Source organism: Cricetulus griseus (assembly GCF_003668045.3).
Source record: "Cricetulus griseus strain 17A/GY chromosome 1 unlocalized genomic scaffold, alternate assembly CriGri-PICRH-1.0 chr1_0, whole genome shotgun sequence".
Classification (NCBI taxonomy): domain Eukaryota; kingdom Metazoa; phylum Chordata; class Mammalia; order Rodentia; family Cricetidae; genus Cricetulus; species Cricetulus griseus.
Window position 1 is genome coordinate 67,318,628 of NW_023276806.1, and position 9,467 is coordinate 67,328,094.

At 49.0% G+C, this 9,467-nt stretch overlaps 1 protein-coding gene across 4 annotated transcripts in view; it reads left to right on the forward strand.

The window, feature by feature from the left end:
* The window catches only part of Kirrel1 (kirre like nephrin family adhesion molecule 1), a 91,764-nt gene extending 83,362 nt beyond the window's left edge, over positions 1-8,402 (forward strand). For all 4 annotated transcript variants that reach the window (XM_027393014.2, XM_027393015.2, XM_027393017.2 and 1 more), the window contains 5 exons: positions 1,374-1,572; positions 2,756-2,863; positions 2,988-3,127; positions 3,629-3,706; positions 3,960-8,402. In XM_027393014.2, coding sequence (XP_027248815.1) covers positions 1,374-1,572; positions 2,756-2,863; positions 2,988-3,127; positions 3,629-3,706; positions 3,960-4,436 — 1,002 coding nt within the window. In that variant the 3' untranslated portion in view covers positions 4,437-8,402. The remainder of the gene's footprint in view (positions 1-1,373; positions 1,573-2,755; positions 2,864-2,987; positions 3,128-3,628; positions 3,707-3,959) is intronic.
* The last annotated feature ends 1,065 nt before the right edge of the window (positions 8,403-9,467 follow it).

The window sequence follows — 9,467 nt, forward strand, 5'->3', positions numbered from 1 at the left end:
AGGCTTAACAAGCAGCCCTGTGTCTCACCCGTCCAGTTCCTCCTTGCCTCTTTTGGCTTGTATCTTCCATCTCCCCAACCTTTTCTGGTCTTGCAATCCTCTAACTTTTTAGTTTCTGTATCATTTTACCTGTTCACATTCTACCTCCTCCCTTACTTGTGTGGCCCTGAACTAGTGCTTTGGACCTCAGTTCCTCATCCTCCAAGGGGTGGCCACACCCCTATGTATGAGTCATTCCAGCAGCAGTTGTAAAAGGACCGAGCTCCTTGGAGTCAGGGGACAGTAGGTTCCCTCTCGTTCCTGGTGAAGGTCCTTTCTCTCTATCCCCCCTTCCTATCCCCTCCCATCGCTTCTCCCTCCCACCTGTCCTACTCTTTTCTCTTCTTTCCTGTCTGCCTTCCACCAGTCCCTGACCACTCCTCGTTCTTTTCTTCACTCCCCTGTACCATAAACAATTAATTCCTCCTGTGGCCACTAACCATCAAAACCCTCATCACATTTAATGACCATTTGGCTAACTCCAGGGCTGCCCAGGGATACTTCATTACCACAGCTGCCTAGGCAGAAGACGGTTTGGCTCCCAGGAGGTTTGCCTCATAGAGCTGGGAGGACTGATCCCTGGAAAGGAGCCAACATTCAGCTACTCCTCTTCCTTAGCCACAAGCACACACAGTTGGGATTGCCTCGGCTGGGGCGGTCAGGGATGGAAGGCCTGGGGGACACTCCTCTTGACTCCCTGCTCATAATTAAGAGCAGGCAGATGTATCTCCAGAGAGCCAGGCAGGTATCTGTGGGTTGATTAATGGTAAGGCTGCTAAGATAGACTCGTGCGCAGTTAGACTCACAGGGCTGAGCACTGCCCTATACTGGCCAGTATCCGCTACTTCAGAGGCGAAGAAAATGAGGCCTAGGCAGGGCAAGCATGGCCACATAGCTGCTCTGGAGTGGGAGGTAAATGAACTAAAGTCCCTGCAACACCCAAGATCCAAATACTGGCTCACTAGCTCAGCTGCCTCCACATCACGAAATGCCACACAGCGTCAGACTTACAGCATGGGACCGCTGTAGAGGCAGGTTCCCGGATCTCTCCCCCACGTTCACACTTGGTACCTAAGTCTCAAGGTAGTAGTTTTTAAAGTCTTCTCTAGAGAAATCTCATGTCTATTGTGTGGGAGCCACAGCCTCTGGAGTTGGAGCAGAAGATCAGTGTCAAGGATTTGTGGCAGTTGGTGTGACACAGGTTGTCCGGGGCGAAGGTTTGTTGGGCCTGGGGACAACAAATGTGCTACCTAAGAGTGGAGTAAAGTGTCTTAGGGCCATGTGCTTCCTCTACGTGCCCTTTTCTTACGTCCTTCCTGCCTTCCCCACCCCAGGCGTGGGCATGGAAGGAGAACTTCCTAGAGGTGGGGACCCTGGAACGATACACCGTGGAGAGGACTAACTCAGGAAGTGGCGTGCTGTCCACACTCACCATCAACAACGTCATGGAAGCTGACTTTCAGACCCACTACAACTGCACCGCCTGGAACAGCTTCGGGCCAGGCACTGCCATCATCCAGCTTGAAGAGCGAGGTCAGCCATAGGGACTACTCCGCAAGTTTTACCTTGTCTTTCAAAGCAAGATAACTCTCTCTCTCTCTCTCTGGCCTCTCTGCCAGAAGTGGACTTCAGTGCTCGGCTAATTAATCTACTACATAAATGTTCCTGAGCATCTTTACGTGTCAACTCTGAAGAAAGGGTTGCAGGTGTGAACACAGAGTCATCTCTGCCCACAAGAAACTTTCGCCTTAGCGGAGGAACTTAGATAGTAGAAACAAATTAATCCAGACGGGGAAGAACTTAATGCTATGTGTGACAGATTAACACTGCCTATGTCGCTGAGTTATTGAGAGGGTTGAATGGGGAATATTTGTAAAATTCAAAGGTTCTCCTACCCTCTCAAGTAGCCTTGGTTTTATAGAAGGGATATATTCTCTCCAGGTACCTTTGGCAAGATGAAGAAAACATCTAGACTTTGACAGAGATGTTTGGTGAAGGAAAAATAATGTTTGTTTTTGAGAACTAGTCATTGAAAAGGGAGATAGGGAGAACCTGAGAGACCCTTGGGAAATGTCTGGGAAAGCCAATAATAGTTCAGGTGTAGTTAAAGATACCTGTAGGGTGGGTATGAGAAACAGAAGAGTAATGTGGGAAAGATCTTAGAGGAGCAGATCCATAGCCAGAGTCTGGATCCAACTACTAATTTCAGAAAGAGAGAGAAGGACAAAGGGAGAATTCTTGGGCTCATTATCAGCTAAGGGAAGCAGGGGCCCTACAGAGGACCACTGACGCTACAAGTAGGCAGCGCAGATGGAGCAGTTTTGCAGGCAAGAAATGGCGTTGAGAAGGTTGAAACAGATGTGGCAGATTGGAATTTGGGGAGAACTGACTTCAGACAAAAGCGCAGCTCAGGAAGGAGGGACCAAGCTTCATGGGTAGGTGGGCCAAAAAGAGGGGGATTAAAAACTCTGAGACAAACTGATGGCAGAGATGGAACACTGCCCTGACATCAACCCTGGTCAAAGGAAAGCACAGATCTCAATCCAAGCTCAGCCCAGATCTTCTCCAGTGTGGCCTGGAGTTAGATATCAACACGGCCCAGCTCAGGCAAAACTTAGCTTCATGCGTAATCTAGAGTTGCCACTGTGTGAGGCCAAGTCTTCAGGTCCCCGTATGGCTCCATCTTCACTCCTTCTCTCCCTCCCTCTGTTTGTAGAAGTGTTACCTGTGGGCATCATTGCTGGGGCCACCATTGGTGCAGGCATCCTGGTCATCTTCTTCTTTGTTGCCTTAGTTTTCTTCCTCTACCGACGCCGCAAAGGCAGTGAGTACAGGCACTGTGCAGCCATAACAAACGCTTCATCCCCAACCTTACCCTTCAGGGTCACATCAAGGGGTGGGGGCTGGAAGCCAATGCTGTAGAGACCAACCACACCTCCCTGCCCTAGGTCGAAAGGATGTGACCTTGAGAAAGCTGGACATCAAGGTAGAAACAGTGAATCGGGAGCCACTCACAATGCATTCTGACCGGGAGGATGATACCGCCAGCATATCCACGGCAACTCGGGTCATGAAGGCCATCTACTCAGTGAGGATCACGCTTCTCACTGGCCTAGGCTCTTCATAGTCCCAAGGCCAGCTCCTGCAGTTTTTAATATCTTCTGTCACCCCTTCTTCTTCAGCGAGTTTAACCTGTTCCTGTCACCCCAAGTCCTATGTACCAACTTGCTCACCAGTAGTCACACTTGTCACACACATGTGCAAAGCTGCTCTCTCCTCCCCTCCAACTCCCTTTGCCTCATCCTTCCCTCACTTAGAGGGAAATCTGTAGATAGTTTTGGTTCAGCCTCCTCGTAACTGAGATGTGCTCCCCGACAGTAGCAATGGTGTACTCAAGATATCATATTACATGTTAGCAACAAAATTAATGCTAGAAGCCCGGCCTCAGGTACCTCAACCTATACATGAGACACAAATCTGCCCTAACCCAGAGCTTCCTTTAGCAGATGGCCTCTGGGCATGGAATTGGTAAAGGCGGGGAGGGGGTAAAAGCAATGTCTGTCCCCTGACACCCGCTCCTGTTCTTTAGTCCTTTAAGGATGATGTGGATCTGAAGCAGGACTTGCGCTGTGACACCATTGACACCCGGGAAGAGTATGAGATGAAGGTGGGAAACGGGACTGAAGCAAGGCACACCAGAAATGGGATAGGAGGGTGTGCGAGGCGGGGGAGGGGGTGAGGACAGCCAGGGAGGAGTGGTCAAGAGGTCTGCAGGAGGAACAGAAGATAGAGTGGTGCTGGGTGAGAAGAGCAGAAGAGCATGGGTTGGGGTGGGCATGGGCGGAAGAGCCTTTGAAATCTTATTACACTGGAGGAGACGCCCACTTTTATCCTCTTCTCTCACTGCCGCCCACCCCCAGGATCCCACCAACGGTTATTACAATGTGCGTGCCCACGAAGATCGCCCGTCCTCCAGGGCGGTGCTATATGCTGACTACCGTGCCCCTGGCCCGACACGTTTTGATGGCCGTCCGTCATCCCGCCTCTCCCACTCCAGCGGCTATGCCCAGCTCAATACATACAGCCGGGCCCCTGCCTCTGACTATGGCACAGAGCCCCCACCCTCTGGCCCTTCTGCTCCTGGTGGCACCGATACAACCAGCCAGCTGTCCTACGAGAACTATGAGAAGTTCAACTCCCACCCCTTCCCTGGGGCAGCCGGGTATCCTACGTACCGTCTAGGCTATCCCCAGGCCCCACCCTCTGGCCTGGAGAGGACCCCCTATGAGGCCTATGACCCTATTGGCAAGTATGCCACGGCCACTCGATTCTCCTACACCTCGCAGCACTCAGACTACGGCCAGCGATTTCAGCAGCGCATGCAGACTCACGTGTAGAGGCTGGAGTCTGGCTGGGGTATCTCTGCGGGGCAGAGGAGAAGGCTTCCCAGCTCTTCCCTGACATTCAGGGACATTGCTCATTGCTCGTTTCTTGGACCCAGCCTTCCTCCTCCTGCCATCACAAATAAGGAGCAGGTCTCCCAGTAACACCCCATCCCAAGGATGGTGCTCTGGGCATGCCCCAGTCTCCTAGGCCTGCTGAGCTCTTCTCCAGGAGGATGTCTCTACTGACCTTTGTCCATTCCTGACCCAAGCTTGGGCAAGGAAGTGGAGGCGGTGGTGTGGGGAGGATGGAGAGGAGAGGGGGAGAAAGGAGAGAAGAGCACATTTTATCATTTCCTTTCCGTCCTGCTCCTCTGATCTATACGTGGGCGTGGAGATACGCTGAGGTGGGCGAGCTTTGGCCTAGGTGGTTCTAGTCCAGGCAGCTGGGATGCGGGACAGCCCACCAGTCCCTCTCTTGATTTCTTTCATACTTACATTTATCCTTCCCATCTCAGGGGATTACAGATGGGACAATGAGTTCAAATCCAGCCCTCTGTCGGTTGGGGTCAAAATGCCAGTCACCGTGGCTACTATCTGTGGCTATCTTAGTACAGAGGGCTCCAGAAATCCCCAGTAGCACTGTTCCCTTTCTACTCAACTTTGTGCTGGACCTGCCAGATGTGTCCTGGATGTGAACAAAGAATGGTCAGGACCATGTCCTGGTTGACTAGCAAGGGACCACTGTGTACTGACTGCATGGCAGTCCCCAGATCCAACAGTAGTGGGAGCCACACAAGCTTTCTTCTTTCATGTCATCTGCCCTACTTTTTGGTCTTAACTCTTGAGCCTTGGAGAATAGGGTAGGGCAGAGGTGTCATGGAGCTATTTTTTTTCCCAAAGGCAATAAAAACCTCATTTGGAAGGAAAAGCTGTAGGGGTTTCCCCACCATATGCCAGTCTCTGTGGAAAGGAAAGGGGTACCTGTCCTCCACCAGGCTCCTAACACCTTGCATTATTCTAAGTCTCCAAGCACTTTGAATCTATTATGTACATCCCAATGATGAGACTGCCTACTGCTGGATTCTGATAGAGTTAAGCAGTACTGAACCCCAGACGCTACTGTCCTACTCCAGGACTCAACCTAGTTAGAACTCACCTTGCAGGTGGCACGGTAAATGCTTTATCCAGGCAAATTTTGGGTTTGTCTCCTCTTTACCCCACCCCCAGGCCAATCATATTTCTTCTTCCATTTTCAGTGCCTTGAGTGTCAGGTTTGTGATGCTGTCCCTGTGTGGGGAGCAGCAACTTGTGAGCTTTAGATTGTCCTGTGTTAGCATCTAAGAAGAGACAAATGAGGGGACATGAAGGGAAGGGGGTCTGGAAATGGCACTACAGGAAACTTTTTACTGATCTAGATGGAGCCCCCAGTGCAGAAGAACACTGCAGGCATTGTAGTCCATAACCCATGCAGTCTCTTCCCATGCAACATGCACGTGACCACACACACACACACACACACACACACACACACACACACCACACATTCCATACCACTTCTCATCTGACCAAAGAGATTCTGTAAGTCCTGTTTCAGCCTCACATTCCCAAGAAACTTCTGCCCATCTGGAGTCTACTGCCATTCTGTAGCCAACTGTCCACCTCCCACTGAGGCCTACATGATGGGAGGCAGTATTCCCAGAATACTCCTTGCCTTTTCTCATTGGTCACCATTCATTAATCATGTTTATTTTCATGAGTTACATGTGCATCAACCACAGTCCATCACTAACCTTACAGATGGGCCTGTGGGGTGATACTCTTAGCTATCTCCTTTCTGATAAGGACTGGGTAATACCCAGGGATCAAGGAGGTCCATTCCCAGCCTGCCAGACAGCCGCTGCTCGTAGCTGTATTCCAGTTCAGAGGGCTCACAGAGCCCTTTCCTGAGATCTCAATGAGGCAATGTCTTTACAGTGTAGGTTCTTGTGAATATGAATTCATGCAAGTTTTAATTTTCATTCACACCTGAAGCCATGGGTGATCCAAACACTTTAAAATCTAAATAGAGTGGCATTTCAAACAGCAATACTCCCTAAAATAATCATCTTATTTGGGGGTTGGCTTGATTCTCTTATTTCTCTCTGATTTAAGCAGTAGATCCCTCCCATGGAAACAAGAGCATCGCTAAGGTCAAGCCCTGTAGGAAATTTGTGGGTATCAAGCACCATGCACAGGAAACACCACTGGGACAGACTTGTCTCCTACCACTCAGATTCTGCAGTCAGAATCAGAGTTAGGCCTTGCAGAATGACCAGTGGAATTGTGTGTCTGGGGAGTTGAAGGCCCCCTAATCACAGAGCTCTTCCATCTGAAGCTAGTTTGTACCAGCATGTTGGTGCCCTGTTACTTGATGATTCTTAGTTGAAAGATTAAGGAACCAGGAGTCAAGAGACCCTGACCCATTCTGCAGCTTCCATTTGCTGAGTAACCATGATCTGACCTCTGTTTTCATTGCCTCCAATTTTCTGGTCTTTACCTACAACTCTTCTGTGTTGGCTGTGTTCATCTGGGGAGGCAGAATTTGGGATTGCCCATCCATCCAAAGAACTCAAGAACAGTAAAGCAGTCAAGGTGAGGGTTAGAGCAGGAGAGGCCTACCTATCCCATAAACTTCTTGATCTTGCCTGTCACCCTAACCCTGAGTGAAATGAAGCAATCTGTGCTTCTCTCCTCTTAGGTTCAACAGGTTGCTGTGATCATGGTAGGGCTCAGTTTCCTTTAGTGTGGCTGCAGACTGCAGCATGAGGACTGGGTGAAATGGGGAAGCTGCCTTTTACTTGGTCTTCGGGAACAGTCATCTGGCCCAAAGGCTCCCTGTTTACCAAGCAAGGTGAATCCTATGGTCCCAGCAGTCTTGAGCCAGAAGACAAGAGTGAGAGCAGCTAACCCTTGCTGTAGGTTGGAAGGGAAACTGGTAGAGGAAGAAGAGTTAGTGGTTTTAACCTAAACTCTGCATATGGCCGTTGTGGCTCTGGATGGGCCTCAGTCTGTAGAGAGCCCATCCTGATGCCGAGTCCTGGTCCCCCAAAGTCTAACCACAGAATATGCATGAAGCAAAACCTATTGAGAGGATGGAAAGTAACAAGGAATGAAAGCAAATGTCTGGATCAGAATGAAAAAGATGAGCTCCGCTCGAATGATTCTGGGTGATACACTTTCCTCATGTTGACAGCTGCTTTCCTTGCTATGTTGACAGGAACTTCTCCTGCCCTGTGGGATGGAGCACACTGACCCGTGTCTTGCCCCCTTGTGCTCTGTTAACATGTGGGTGCTCTGTCAGGAGCCATAGCTCTTGGGCTCCTTAAGATGGAATTGGGTGGCACTGTACACTTGGCCCACTACATAGGCAACTGTGATTTACAGAAACTCATGTTAAAGCCAACGACCCTGTTTGGACATGTGGAGTCTCCTGGCTCAATCACTGCCTCATCCTGTTGTATGAGCAATTCTGTCTCTTTGGGTGAATTACATGACCTCCCAAAGCTACTGCAGGCTCAAAAAACCTGGTTTCCCTACTATTTCATTTCTGTGGAATCTGAGCCCAGGTATACTTTATACCTACAGAACCTGGTGAATAGCTGATAATAGAACACTGAGGTAACACAGACCTCAAGACTCCATTGGTGAGGCATTGACGGTTGTGAAAGGATTGTAAAACTGTCACCTAAACCTAACATTCCTGTCTCCCCAAGCCCTTCCCACCTCCCATGCTATTTTTCCCTCTCCTAAAGGCAGTGTTCTCTGGCCAGTGCTGACTAACCTTTGACAGCTTGCCTTTAACACCACCCTTGGGCCTGTGGAGAGGAATGAGGTGTGTGGCGTGGCAGAGTACGGATTTGAGAGGAGGGTGCAGCCTTGAGATTTCCTGCATCACTGTGGGGGAACCCCAGGGCCCTTTCCCAGAGGAAAAGAATTGTTGCACAGAAGACAGAGGCCATACCAGGAACTTCTGGTGCAAACATACCCTTAACAACAGTAATAATTTTGTGTGCATAGAACATCACTGACCAGTCTCAGTACCCCATCTTAGCTGTTTGCTGCTCCCAACCACTGGCCTTTGCAAATTGGTGGCCTGGTTCTTCTCTTGGCTTCAGGAGCTGTTGGTAGCCCCTGGGAACACCAGCATTCTGAAGAGAGAACATTCAACTTGCTGATAGAACGAAAGTAGGCTCCTTAGCAAAAGTTACCCACAAGGCCATGCTGCCTTCTCTTTTAACAGGGCACCCAGGGCTCTTGGGATCAAACTGTCTACCCCAGCCATTCCTGGGATTGCAATCCCCATTTCTGATGCCAGTCGAATTTTCTCTACCAAAATTCTCATCATAAATGGATCCATGATGACAACTAAGAGGAAAAAAAGTATTTTTGTTAGGACAAACCATCATAGATTTTTAGCAATGTGTATCTGTGTGTCCTTTACACCTTTTCCTATTCTGACATTTTTTTCCTTTTTTTTTTTTAAAAAAAAATATTGTGTACTATATTTTTAGCCTCAAACACACTATATATTATATATTTAATTTTATATATATAAATATAAATGTTTTAAAAAGCACCATGTTTTGTGTTATTTAATATATGAACAATTAGTTACTTTAAAAGCCTGCTCAGTTTTGTGTGAAATGGTCCGGGTTTGGGGGGGAAAGTTGAAGACTGAGATTGCAAAAATTATATATTTTCACTTCAAGACCACGTGATAGACATTTTATTCACCAGTTTTCAAGCATTTGAGAAGCCAGGGGCCAATTCTGGCAGCTCTAGGACAAAAGTCTCTATGCTTTTGTGGCCCCCGAATGCTCAGTGCCTGACTTGATTGTGAGGATGAAGAAACAGGAACCTCTGCATCAGCAGCCCCATTCCCACAGGGTCTGGGAGGCAGCAGGTTCACCTGGGTTGTTCTGTATATGCAAATGCTGTCTGCAGGTTTGAGCTGGTAATGTAAGAGTGCAGAAGCCAATGTTGCAGCAGCAGCACACGCTAGCT